At 40.9% G+C, this 13,655-nt stretch overlaps 2 protein-coding genes across 2 annotated transcripts; both read right to left on the reverse strand.

The window, feature by feature from the left end:
* Positions 1-746: 746 nt before the first annotated feature.
* chatb (choline O-acetyltransferase b) lies at positions 747-10,441 on the reverse strand (the record flags this gene model as incomplete). The annotated part of the gene is made up of 15 exons (XM_083932373.1): positions 10,323-10,441; positions 9,701-9,811; positions 8,738-8,929; positions 7,948-8,066; positions 6,367-6,420; positions 6,009-6,189; positions 3,997-4,174; positions 3,724-3,893; positions 3,547-3,647; positions 3,305-3,433; positions 3,085-3,207; positions 2,845-2,986; positions 2,521-2,583; positions 1,560-1,697; positions 747-1,013 (listed from the first exon to the last, which is right to left on the reverse strand). Exons 2-15 carry the CDS (start codon positions 9,743-9,745, stop codon positions 747-749), a joined length of 1,902 nt encoding a protein of 633 aa, XP_083788499.1. The 5' UTR covers positions 9,746-9,811; positions 10,323-10,441.
* Positions 10,442-11,980: 1,539 nt separating this feature from the next.
* On the reverse strand, positions 11,981-13,549 carry slc18a3b (solute carrier family 18 member 3b; the record flags this gene model as incomplete). The annotated part of the gene is made up of 1 exon (XM_083932627.1): positions 11,981-13,549. One exon carries the CDS (start codon positions 13,547-13,549, stop codon positions 11,981-11,983), a length of 1,569 nt encoding a protein of 522 aa, XP_083788753.1.
* Positions 13,550-13,655: the final 106 nt, after the last annotated feature.

The following is a 13,655-nucleotide window of genomic DNA, read 5'->3' on the forward strand; positions in this document are numbered from 1 at the left end:
CTATAATATGGAACACATACAGTACAACTAGACGATTTAAAATGTGCCACTGAAACCACATATGTTTTCCCTCTACACACATTATTCATAACCATTCCTCTAAGTTTACAGTTATTTATTCATATCTTTATATAAATATCTTAAAGTGCCTCATCAAACATACTTATACACAACCTCTTTGGCATCCTCATGGTGTCAGTTGAATATAAAAACATATACTTTAGCACATTAACATGTATAGTATAGTATATTATAGAAATGATCCAGTTTGTTGTTAATAGAATGACACACACAAAGTAAAGCAGGATTACATTTACAGGATGTCATGATTGTTATAAGTCACTTAAATATACTATATTTTGTGTGTAAGATATACATTGTGGTCACTCAGCTGATTCGCTCTGGTAGAGGAGTTTCCCCTCTCGACAGTGCTACAAAGCGGGCATGGCTTCAGTTTCCTAAAGGCAGCAGACCAGTTAATCTCAGTCTGCTGAGTCAAACAGGGTCATTGTTGGACCCAAAATCATTATGATGTCTACACACATCCAAAGAAAAAAAAAACTTTTCCAGTTTTCATTCACATTTTTTGATATTAACATACTCTATATGAACTTTAAGGCTTTGCTTTTTGTTAAAGGAACACTATTGCACAGACAACAAAGACACACGACGGCATCTCAACTACTTAGTCTAAGTCTACGAGTGTTGAGTGGAGCAGCTTGAGTGGGTTGCTCTCTAAGTATGGCTTACTTCCCTGATTTATGAGGCTGGCCGGCTCCCTGGCTGCTATCAGCCAGTTTGGTAGCTGCAGCACTGCTGCTATTGCACAGGTCCCTGATTTCCAGCAGGCCCTCATTCAGGGCTTTGACGAAAACGGCCGAGCTTGTCTCTGTGTTCTCCCAGAAACTAGACACACAGAAGAGGATGTGGTCTGACTGCGGGTTGTAACAGGCGCCGTAGCCGTTGGGCACCACCGGACCGTAGCAACAGAACATTTCTACTGTGGTAGGAACCTGGATGCAAGAGGACACAGTCTGGGTTAGACCAGTTGAGCTTATTGCTTAATCCATTGATTTTTTTGTTGGATTAATCATGTAGTAAAAAACAGTGCAAGAAATACAAATACTGAGTTTGCAATGATAGAAAACAGAAGAAACCTTAAATATGAGAAGTTGGAATGAGAAAATGGTTGTTCTTCATAATTAACCCAAAAGATTAGAGGACTATTTAAATAGTTGAAGATACATTTTATTAATTAAGTCAGTGTGAACTTTCAAGAGAAGCTGTTTAATTTCTCCAGCATTTTGTAATTGGTGGTCAGGTTATGAAAAAAAAGTAGGAACTTGATGTTCCTGAGCTCCAAACTACAGTAAATCTCCTTTCATAGCTGTATCAGGCTGAATGAGCTGAATAGGAGATAGAATATATGTTTCTATTGCAGTGACATGTGTTTTCCCATCACTGTACTTCTGCTCACAAAAGAAGGAAGTTTGGATGTATACCATGCACCACAACATTGTATGTATTCTCATTCTGAATTGAATGGGATCACATGTTACCTGACTGGTAGAAAGGATGAACTGGTTACTGGACAAATATGTCTCATCACAGAAGATCTCCGGTTTCTCCATGTTGAGCTCCATTGCAGTCCTCAGAAGCCCGAGGAGATGATTGTCTATTGCCATTCCTGTAATAGCCTGAAATTAAAAAAAAAATTTAATGCAGTATTTTTAATTTTGACATCAGAATGAGCACATGAGTTATTTACAGGCCCAGGGCGTGTTTTGTGTACAGTCACTACTGGTTAACTACGTCACATCACATCAGACTGCAGACCACGTTCACTGAATTACGTTGGCTGCACTCTGATCATTAGAATAGAAATACGACACCCATTGTGGACTGTGCCTATAATTTAATATTTCGAATGATAGCGTGTATTCTTTTAGTGATTCAACAACAAAGACATAGTCATGTATTCTTTTTTTGCCATTGAAAGTGGTCACTGCTGAAATATTGTAAATAATAAAAAATAATTCTGAAAGGAATTGGGGGAATACTATTATTTGCTGTCTTGCTGAGAGTTAGCTGAGAAGACCAATACCACTCTCATATCTATGTGTTAATTATGAAGCTCCCGCTGTTAGCTTAGCATAAAGACTGGAGGTGGGGAAACAGCTAGCTTTGCTAACATGGTAATTAGAGAGCTGAAGAGTTGTAAATAGGTGGATTTTTTTCAAACCATTTGACAGAGCAAAGCCAGCTGTTTGTCTGCTTACAGTCTTTGTGCTAAGCTAAGGTAACCATGCCCTGGCAGGAGCTTCATATTTTTTTTGTACAGACAGTAAGTGCAAGTACGAGCAACTGCATTTCCCAAAATATCAAACTATTACTTTAACTCTCCAGGGAGTGAATGTTTTATGCTCCAAAAGATATTTTGAGTTGAAGATGTTTAGTTTACACATTTAAATTCTGTCTGTCACATTTATATATTGACAAATACTGGTTTCAAATACTTACTGCAATTGTATAATTTGTCTGGGCATTAATTGCATCCCTGAACCGTCGATTTTTTTCTGAATCCTGTTGGAGAAGTGAAAGATAGTTAAGAGAATAAAGGAAACACAGGACATTTTTCAAATCGTACAAAAAGAGAGCAGTACAGCGGATAAATTCATTTTTCATAGTCTGGATAAATCTGCAGAGAGATCATCTGTTTGGATGGGGACACTGGGTTTGGCGTGCCGAGGTGACCTGTCGCACCTGTTTCATTTAAGCAGCTGTGATGAACAGTAATGTGGGAGTTAGTCAGTAATTGGGATCAAAGTGAGAAAAATGGCTCACGGTGAAAGTGGCCCTCTCATCTGTCATAGACATCACAAAGGCCAGGGCCTCAGGGGTGGCAGAGCGAATGTTATCAACCCGACCGTCTTGGAAACGTCGTATGGACGCGCTCTCATAAGTGGACACAAGCCTTCTGTTGCATCTATACAGGGGACACAATCACGGCAATACCAGCATATTTGAAAGGGCATACTAATGAAGATTAAATTCGAAGATAAATGTACTTTGAATGTACTTTACTTGTAAAATGCAAGTTGTAAGGCAACTTGTATGAACGCATCTGGACTCATCTTCTGTTTTTTGATGAATTCTTTACCATAAACGTTGAACTTGAAAACATCCATGTCAAGATTATCGACCAGCCTGAAGGAGAAAGCATAGAATATGTGAGAAATTATGTCTATTTGTAGATAGTTATGTGTTTGTTTGTTTGTTTGTTTGTTTGTTTGTGTGTGCTTGCCTCTGAAGTCTGTCTCCAGATGCTGCTAAGAGTCCTTGGATGTGTGGGTTACATTTCCAGAGCAGCCTTCTTGGAGGAGGGAGCTTTCTGATGCTGGATGCCCTCACCATCTTGGAGGGACTCCCTGTCCTGCTCAAGACAACAACAGCACTTATGTCTCCTTCACTGCTGCCCTCAACAGAATTAATTAACACAATTGTAGTCAGAGTAAGGTTATATCCTGCTGCCATTCGCTGACTTACATGTATTTCAGCAGGTATTCAGAGCACTGCACCATAACTATTCCCTCAAATGGAGAATGATCACACACTACTCCACATATCCCGTCCATTCCTACAACAAACTGAGAGAAGGTGAATTAGCTAACAGTCCAAACTCTGCATTCATGACGGATTGGAGTGCTTTGAACATAGCCCTACCTGCATTGACTTGTCATACCAGCGGTTTGCCCCATTCTTCTCACGGCCGCCACCATGAAGCATCAGCAGGGCCCTGTTGGTATCTTTAGGAGCCAGACCACTGGGCTCATCAAGACACACCACACACATACAGCTCTCGATCAGGGCCAGAGAGTCCCTGTTGGTTTGATCTGCATGGAGGAGGGAAGGAGACGAGATGTCTTGGTTTATTTGTCTGAACTTTGTTTAAAGCTTGTGATAAGAATAAGAAAAAAAAAACATGTGAGCTGAGACCTTTTGTTAGTGCATCTCTCGCTTGTGCCCATTCTGTCCTCCCGTCAGATGTCAGGACACCTAGAGGAGGGAGTCTCTCTTCTGCGTTTTCTGCCATTTTCATGATTTTCTCCAGCTGGGATAAGATTTCTGTCTCGTCGAGCTGCTTGCCGTTTGCGACTACATCCAACACGAAAAACTAGTGAGGAAAATAGAGAGCAGAGATCATGTGGTCCTGAACTACTCTATTATCATGACCTGATGCAACTTCAATACTGACCACCTGTGTTTAGATCTGTCCTTGCGTTCTAATAGTTATTTATATCGGAGTTTATTGTTACTGTGGCACAGTATTTGAACAGCTGCGAGGGCTGGGACACTAGTAATAATGTAAGGGCTGAAAATGCCCAGTTGCTGCATAAAATATGGCTCCTCTGCATTGATCAGTTAAGGATGCGACTCAAGGAAGCGCTCGCAGATTCAACCAACAGTAATTTAGTTAACTGCCTGTATCACCATAGGGACGGGCCCTTATGTGACACAGATTGATAGTTCCCAGAACCATTTCCAGGTGAGGGCTCCTACTGGGCCTTTTTCCGTGATAATTTAAAGGCCCACTGCGTGTGCTAAATGTAATCAAATTAGTAGCCTCGGATCTAAGACCTGTAGATATTAGCGGCAGGGGTTTAATGCATTTATGGGAATCTTTATAGAGGATTAGAGGAGTGGGTCTGGTGTGGTCTTATAGAAATAAAATCACGAAAAAATCAAAAAGACAACCTTTAAATGTGTAAACGATAAAGTAAAACCTCACTTTTTAATTAAGATCAGTAGAGAAACCCACAATCTATAATTATAACCATGTATGTGCAAATATATGGTCACCAATAACCTAAAATCTTTAGTCTTTGATGACTAAGAATGGCAACTATTTCCAGACCAGAGTTACACTTAGAAATCAAATGTCTAACTGAAGTGCAGCTTTGTTAATGTGAAAATGTTTGTAAATTTTGGAAACGTCTCTTATGAATAGGAAATCTTCCATTTAAAATTCACAGGGCAGCAAGGAGAGTCTGATTGGGAATTGTGAAAGAAGACTATTTACTAAGTACTGCTCAGCCAGCCCAACAGATCAAAGTGTTTGTCAATGATTGCGTTCTTTAGAGATCTCTTGTGCGTAAAGCAGAAATAATTTCATCTTCTCACCAATTGAAATATTCGTTGCGATCCCTAGATAGCATTATCTACATCACTGTACATCACTACGATTTTATAAAGGCAGTGTTTTCCAACTGAAACACAAAATACAACCATGTATACTCAGGCCTTGCCTTCATATCATTTTAGAAGCAAGTAGGTACAACTTATTACCCAATAATAGATGTTATATTGTTTAACCTTCCCTGTATACACAAGTCTGTGAGGTGGTGAGGAGTTGGTGTGGCATAGTAACAGTTGGTAGTTTAGGTCAGCCCGTTGCACTGTAAAGTACTTTGAGGCATGTTTGTAATTCAGCATGAATTTGATGTCCTTAAATCTTCCGACTGACACAAACTTTGTTTTCAGGACGTATAATGCTTAACAGGATGATGGATTTGGGCTTTTTTTTTTAGCTGAATGCAAATGGTCATACCTGTATACCGGTGAGAAATAATTTTTAAAGATGGCACTTTGACAGAATAGATGGTAATATATCTATTGTAGCCAGTTTAGATGCTCAGAACAGTCCTATGCTTTGAAATCTGATGAAGGAATTGGCACTAGAGGACAGTATTGCTGCATGTTTTGGTAAATCTACCACATCTCTGGTGGTAGGAAAGGAATTCAAACAAAAAAAAGTTACGTCTAATGTGACATCCCGACCGCTTTGGAGAACTACTCTCACCTTTCAGCATTAATCCATAAAATTTGAATATAATATTAAAACAGCCTCACATTTTACTTATTTTTTCTTTCTTAAATGGACGAGACACTGTCTCCAGTTAGAAGTGTGATGGAGTGTGAAACGTTTCCTCAGAGGCCAGCGTGCTGACCTGGTTCTTGCACGCCACAATAATGTGCTCCGGCGCTGAGGAGGCTGCCTTCATCTGGACCTTCAGCGTGTCTGTCTTTAGCCCCGGGTAGCGGTAGGAGTTGAAGAGGCGGTAGTACTGCTCCATGCACAGAGGGGTTCCAGCTAACTGGCCCCGAGCAAAATCCATTGGCAGTGCTCGCCTGAGAGACATTATTTCACACATCAAATAACCTCTAGTCTCTCACTTTATGACTTATTATTATACTTTATTTTCATTTTAAATTTACTCTGTGGAGTTTACATAGATGAGGTGTAAGGCATGCATTTGGACTCTGAGGGTGCGAGGTGACAGGTAATCCATTAGAAGTTAAACTTACGCGTCAATCAGAGCCTTATAGTCCAACACTCCTCTGATGAGACGAGCAGCAAATCTTAAGAGAGTTTGAAATTTAAAAAAAGTCATGAAACACTAAACATACACAGTGAACTGGCCAGTGATTATAATTAGATGTACTCTCATCTTTCAAAGGGCTAACAGTAATCACATTATGGTGAATTACTAGGATACAGTGGGCAAGCTGTGTGCGTTTATCTGTGTTTGTGAGAGAGAGAGAGAGAGAGAGAGAGAGAGAGAGAGAGAGTCTGTATGTGTGAGTGGGCGGTGTGGGCAAATAGGGAAAACACAGAGCCCTGTCAGGTCTTATGTTGTATGTCATTTGTCTTGGTGTTATTACGTTCAGAGCAAGATCAATACAAAGGAGGCGGCCGCAGCGCACCACACCCCTAAATGAGGCCTGACTAGCAGTCTCTGCGGAGAGCTTGGCTCTGTCACTCCCAATCTAATAAGTGTTTGTGTCAGTAGATTACCAGCTCGGGGTGCTCTGGAACTATTCAGTTAGTGCGCCGTGAGCTGACAAAAGCTAATGTTGAATTAGAGGGCTGGGTGGACTGGTGTAATGTCTGGTGGGCTACGGCTCATTTAATAATAGGCAGAGAGGATGCCTGTGATTTTTTTCCCATGTCTGTAATTCAGATCTTAATCTGAGTTGGTGCTTGCTGAGAAGAACATAAACCCTGTCAGTAGCTGCAGGATTGAGAGATATACTGTTTACTTAGTGATGACATTGTATTGTGCCTGGAAGCTGTGTTTATTTTTTACCTAAAGTACCTTTTAGAACTTGACCCTTAAGCAATCTGCAGCCAACAACCTGTGATGTTCAGTGCATTCTGGGAGTTATTATGTGGTATAAGTGTTGTGGTTTCCTTTTTTTGTGGTGCATTTGTGTACTTCCGCTAAAGTTGTTTTTTAAACTTTTCCTAAAGTTGTCAAAGAATGTGCTGTTACCAATTCAGCTTGGTGGTTTTACATGCAGGTCCAGAGTAACAGCAATGTTGAACAAAGAGAGTTGAATTAGTCAATTGAGAGATAATTAATCTGCAACTTTTTGATTGTTAATTGTGAAAGTTCATTGTTTTGAAGTTTCAGCTTCCTCAGTTGTGAAGTTTTGGACTGTTGGTTGGACAAAACAATCATCTTGAAGATGTTACCTTGGACTTTGGTAAACTGGGACATTTCAGTCCTTTTTTTGACAAATCATGAGATTAATGAGTTAATGAAAAATAGTTGTTGTGTTCATTGTATTCTGTTTGATTTGCTGCTCTCACAAGATCATTCTGAAAAATCTAAATGTTCTGTTGCAAATGCATATATTTCATATAGTCATATATTTCATATGTAAATATATATATTTACACCTTATCCTAGATTGATTGAGGTTAAAGTATTATTTTCAATTGCTCTTCTCAGTGACCTACACAGTTAGCAGGAGTAGTTTCAGAGTCTCTGGTGACTCACAGCTTTAACAAAGGAGGGTGGATAAACTTTAAATTAAGATAAAGTCAGCACTCCACACATGCAATTGTTTTTTCAATGGCAGAACCAAAAGTCCAGCACATACCTGAGGGCGTCTTTAAGATCTCTGAACGTCTGCTTAGGAAACACCATGACTGGACTGGAGTTGACTGGGAGGGCCAACCTGTTGTTCAGGTACATGTCCTCCAGCCAGTAGTCATAGACCTAAATCAAAACACAGGGCGCTTTTTGAGAAATGTGGCTTCGTTAAGCACTTTGGACTCAAGTTATTACTTTCAGAGTTGAGATGTGTGGGCATTGGAGTAAAAAAAAAAACATTACAGTGTATCACTGCCAGATAAAATGGAGAGTGGGAGAGAGTACGTGTGAGAGTGGGAGCGTGATATATTTCACTGACTTGGCTGAGCTGTGGACTGAGCGATCACCCAGATGCAGGTGGAGAGATTGAAGCAACAAAGGCTCCAATAAATCTTCATTGCCAGGTGTTTCACTTTCTTGAACTTTTTTATGAATAGGTCATATTTTAAGAATTTTATCATCTTGGGGACAAAATCTGAGTTGCTATTTTTTTTTTTTTACTAGCAGACTACATAGAGCAGAGTTTGATACCTTATTGTTACAAATCAAAGTTGATGCTGATTACACATCCTGTATTGTTAAAGATCAAATCCAGTAACTGGGTTTAAAACGATAACCAATGCTACAAAAAGTGTATTGACTGAAATAAAATCCCTCAAGAATGAATTTGCAAGTTCTCCAAATGAACATATTAAGATTTATTAAACCAAAACCTCTTTATTGATACTGGGGGAGCTATGACAAAGAGTAGGATTGTTTTGTTTTTTTTATCTTGCAGATAGATACACAGAGTTTACCCAGTTGGTCATCCTCTCCCTCCTCTCTGTAAGCTTCTTCTGGAGAACCTCTCCGACGCCTCCAGGAGCCCCGAACTTCTCCACGATGGCCTTCGTTTTCCTGAACTGCTCCTCCTTCACCAGGTGTTGGACACACTTCAAGTAAGTGTCGAGGGTTTGTTTCAGTGGGGGCACAGGGACCTTTGGCAACATCTGAGGTCATAAATACAACAGATTTGTATAAACACTCATTATGAGTAATGAAAGGATAGCTGTTTGATGTCTTTCCCCTGATTCACAGAGGGTTCATTAGTTGGAGGGGTAGTTCCCTCACATCTTTTCTTTATGCTTTTATTATTAGAGCTTAGTTAATAATTCATCTTTAATGCTTTGGGGTGTATTTGTGAACAGATCCTACAGCCCGCTGGGACTTGAAACTTGTTTTTTTTTTTATAAGGATGGAAAATGCAAATCAATTATCTTTTCTGTCTGATGTTAGATCATTTGCATAAATGTACTGTTAGCAGTCCAAGACATTAATTTTGACCACTATATTGGAATCGTAATAAGCTGTCGTCCAGCTGTGAATTCCTGGAAACGGGGATAGTGTAGATTTTTTTGAGTAGGCATAAAACGTGTTAGAAACAAAAAACAAATTCAGAGCCAATCAAACCACAGTAAAACACAATGCAACCTCCATTATAACACAATCCTAAACTGACTCAATATGGATTAAATGACGGAACTAAAAAAAAATAGAGGTACTATCTCAATGGAATAAGGTTTTACACCCCTGAACGGTGAAGGGCCTGCTGTCATTTTCGCCCCTAGCGGTCAGTTAGAGAATTTCAGCACCACGGACAGCGGCAGCGGCACTTTGCCAACTTCAGCTCCATGAACAGCTCCCGGTATTAAAAGGTTTTATGGGAGTGTATAATGTAAAGAAAGCACTTTCACCATAGAAACAATGCCGTCTTTACATACTTGACTGTCGCGGTCTCTGGTCGTCTCTTTCTCCAAGATTGGCATCTTTGCATTCCAGTCAGGGAGAAATTATATGAAAAGCCTCTAGAGACGATGTGAGGTCAGTCGTCCCTGCATGAAGCATGTCAAGACATTTGAGAAAGAGAGCAAACAAGTTACAAAAAATACAGTAAATAAGATTAGGCCTGCTGGTGCTACATAGTGCTGTCTGAAAGTCTTGCAGTTTAATGCAAGCTGCTGCATGTTCTTGAAATCCAGCTGCGCCTCATCATATAGATATGCACCTTAAAAACTCTTTTCATCTCTGTCAGTCTTAAAAGCTTCATTTTTCACTACACAAATGAAAATCCCCCCAATAAAAGAATAAATTGTGTACTTGTCACCAGTGCAGTTTACTTTTTTAATGGCATTTTAATAAAATTGTGCCAAAACGAGTTAATAAATAAACAATTACAAAACTTTTTAAATTGTATTTCTTTCACAGCAAAGTAGACTTTGCAGTAGATCAAGTCTGTTTTTAGGATGCATAATCCTTTTCACTGTGAGCCAAAGAGGCTCATCAGGTTCATACCACGCTTTTTATCTACAAATATTACTTAAAAGAGAAGGAAAGTGACCTTACCTGATCGGTGCACCACTCACGAGGTCAGAGAAGTGTGTGGAAGTTCACATTGCCTCCAACGGCCACGCTGTGAAATCCCATATTATTGTAAAGCTCCGTTCAGGCGCTGGACTTCTCCCCGTCCCTTCGCCTCGCCATAAGGCTGTGACTCCACGTGGAAGCGCGCCTTGGAAAAGATGCTGAAGGTGTTTGCGTCTACCTACCCCCTTGGGGCAAGAAACTCCTCCCATCGAAATCTATTCGTGGAACATATTATCTGACAGCCTGCTCCCCCCCAACCCCACCCTTGCCCACTTCCGATAATGATATTAAAAAGAAAACAGAGATGAGAGTCGTTTTTGGTTTGGCATTCATAGGTCCTGCGTGGTCCTGCAGAGATGACAGTTATGGTGCCTTTACTCTCAGATTTAAGTTGGATAGCTTTCTGCAGTTACTCAGCCTGATATTCATTAATTTGGAATACACTTGTGCGGAAAATAAACCTATTTTGCGGCTGTAGCATTGTTTTCTAAACTATTGCGCACTTGTCAAAAGTTTGATTTGGTACTGTATGTGTTTTTGTTTTTATATTGTGGCTATTGTGCTCTCGTGGTGCTCTCTGTGTGCTTGTCCCGCACGGCGAGAGAGGAAATCAAGCCTGAGTTCCACTTTAAAGTAATTCCTTTTCATTAATCAGAGGAAGTTTCATATTTTCCCTAAGCTTTCATACATAATGAAATCTCGATGAGATTTGTCTTTTTCAACCATGGTGTTTGAATACCTCTCAGAGAGCAATATGGAGTTTTTCACTTTCACACATATCACTTTTATCATCTATATTCATGATCATTTCTAACGAAATAAGTTCCACACTTATTTAGTTTGAATGCGTTCGCAGCTTGAAATAAGAATGAAATCACCAGTGTCACACAGATCCAAACAGAGGTTTATTAAAACGACAATTAATAAATGAATACACGTTTGTTCGTCTGAAGGAAACTGGCTTCATTAGCTACGTCTTGACAAAATGTTGCATACATACACGCGCGCGCGCACACACGCACAAACCAACCCACACTTTTTGCAGAGGTCCACGTATGTTTTAACAATTTACATTGTGCATGTATCCACATATGTACAAAATACATTTATTATGATACATTTAATTTCAAACAACATAGATAAATAACAAATAGGCCCACTTTTTTATAAAATTAAAACCCAAGATTTTTTAACAACCAAAAAGAAAAAACCAGGCCTTTGATGTGCATGTAAAAAAAGTTTCTTCAGAGACTAAAAATATAGGCTATTTTCGTGTAAGGGGGGGAAATGTGCTGCTTATAGTTGGTCCCATATAATCTTGTACGCACATTTATCTATTTAAATCTTTTTACAATACTCAGTGATACACACAAATTCAACAGTAGCTGATAGATCTCTCACGAAACTCCAGTTATACGTCCATGACAAACGTTACATTGACTTGTTCGACACAATGAAATCACAATCGAAAAGAAACAATAAACTCTGGAAAGCGGGTCACACCGTCATGATTTTGGTGATTGGGTGTTTATATTGCACGGTACTTACATGAAAATTTAAATTTCTTGCCTATAACCTGCCTCATCTCCAAATCTCTCCGGGGGAATGTTTCGGGGGGCGGTGAGAGTGTGGCCGGGCTAAGTGTAGTCCGGACCGGACGACTCTTCTGACAAAGACCGCTGTGCTCTGATGGGGTCAAACCCATTTTCATCTACTGACAAGCAATTGCCTGCCGAACTGTAGCCCTTCTTTTTAGCTCTCCTCTCCTCCATTTTGATAGTATCATACAGCCCTTGTGGAGCCTCCTCTAACAGGTTATCTCTCTCTGAGTAGGACGGTTTCATTTGGCACACGTTGCGCAGCAGCAGCAGAGCTGGTGCGTAAAGCACATTGACGAGACCCATACCCAAATTAAGTTGTACAAACCCGAGATTGTGCACTATCTGGCCGGCTACTATAGGACCCATGGCATATGCAACTGAATAGGAAATATCTGCTATAGCATAAACACTACCGTACACGGAAACATGACGCACGTCAACTAAAAACGCAAGAGTCGGCAGCAGGGCTGTGTCTACCAGTGCGATGCCAAAACAGATGCCGCACAACGGGGCGATGAGCTGCCCAAAAGTTTTGCATGCAGGGACTGTGCAGGAGCTCGCGCCTATGATAACCATACCTAAAGCTCCGTAGAACCATTGCAAATGTGGATGCTTTGCTGCCAATTTTACTGTTATGTACACGCCGAGAACATGAGGGAAGAAGGCTGGGAGCCAAGTGAGACCCATTTCCCACTGAGTGGAGTGCATGGTGGTCTCCATCCAGTTGGCTATTGTGGGCTCTAGAAAGGCCAGAGGGATGTTACACACTGTCAGCGCCCCGGCCACCACAGCTATGTACGGGTCAACCATGAGTTTGTATATGGGGGTGCCGACTGGCATGTTCTCTCTAGTCCTGTTGGAGAACGGCTTGATCACGGTCAGCAGCATTAAGCCGTCCGCCAGGCAAATGCAGGCGAGCACGATGAAGGGCACTTTTTTGCCCGCAAACTCGTACAGGATGCCCCCGAAGGGAGGTGCCACCAGACTCCCGAAAGAGATAAACGCCAGAGCGATGCCCAGCGCCGTGCTTCTTTCTGACTCCTCCGTGTATTTGTCTGCTATCATCGCGATTCCAGAGGTGTCCGCGAAAGCAGACCCCAAACCCTGCAAACTTCTGGCCACAAAAAGCGTCGCGTAATTCTCCCCAATTGCAAATATGCAGGTGGAGACGAACATAACAGTCAGTCCAATTAAAAGTGGAATGTCATATCCAACCCGGTCTATGAAAGTCCCTGACAGCGGGTTCACTAACAGCTGCAGGATGGCTTTAGATGCGAAAAGTACTCCTATCTGGACATCTAAATTGTTTCTGTTGATTTTGTCTTGGCTTGTGCTGTTGGCTGAAGAGTTGGGGTGTATCACTAGGTGAACGTGCTCTGACTGCTCACTCTCGAGCTCAGCAAGATAGTCTGGAATAATTGGTACGATTACCATATAGAGCATATTGTCCAGCAGGAGAGCCACGCAGACAATCACTAATATGATCCGTCTTTGCTGGTGTGGATCCTTCATAGCGGTGCCTAACTGCTTGGTTCTTTCCCCCATCTCGGACAGTTTGACGGCGGCTGATTTGACCAGCCCGGATGATCCTCCTTCTCCATCCATGATGTGCTTCTTTTTTTTTTACTAATAATTTTTGATTCAAAATTGTAGTTGTGCTTCTCCCGTCAGCTGCCGATCTTTCAACACCTCGGATGACTCATTGGTGTTT

The sequence above is a fragment of the Echiichthys vipera genome (assembly GCF_963691815.1).
Source record: "Echiichthys vipera genome assembly, chromosome: 18".
NCBI classification, from domain to species: domain Eukaryota; kingdom Metazoa; phylum Chordata; class Actinopteri; order Perciformes; family Trachinidae; genus Echiichthys; species Echiichthys vipera.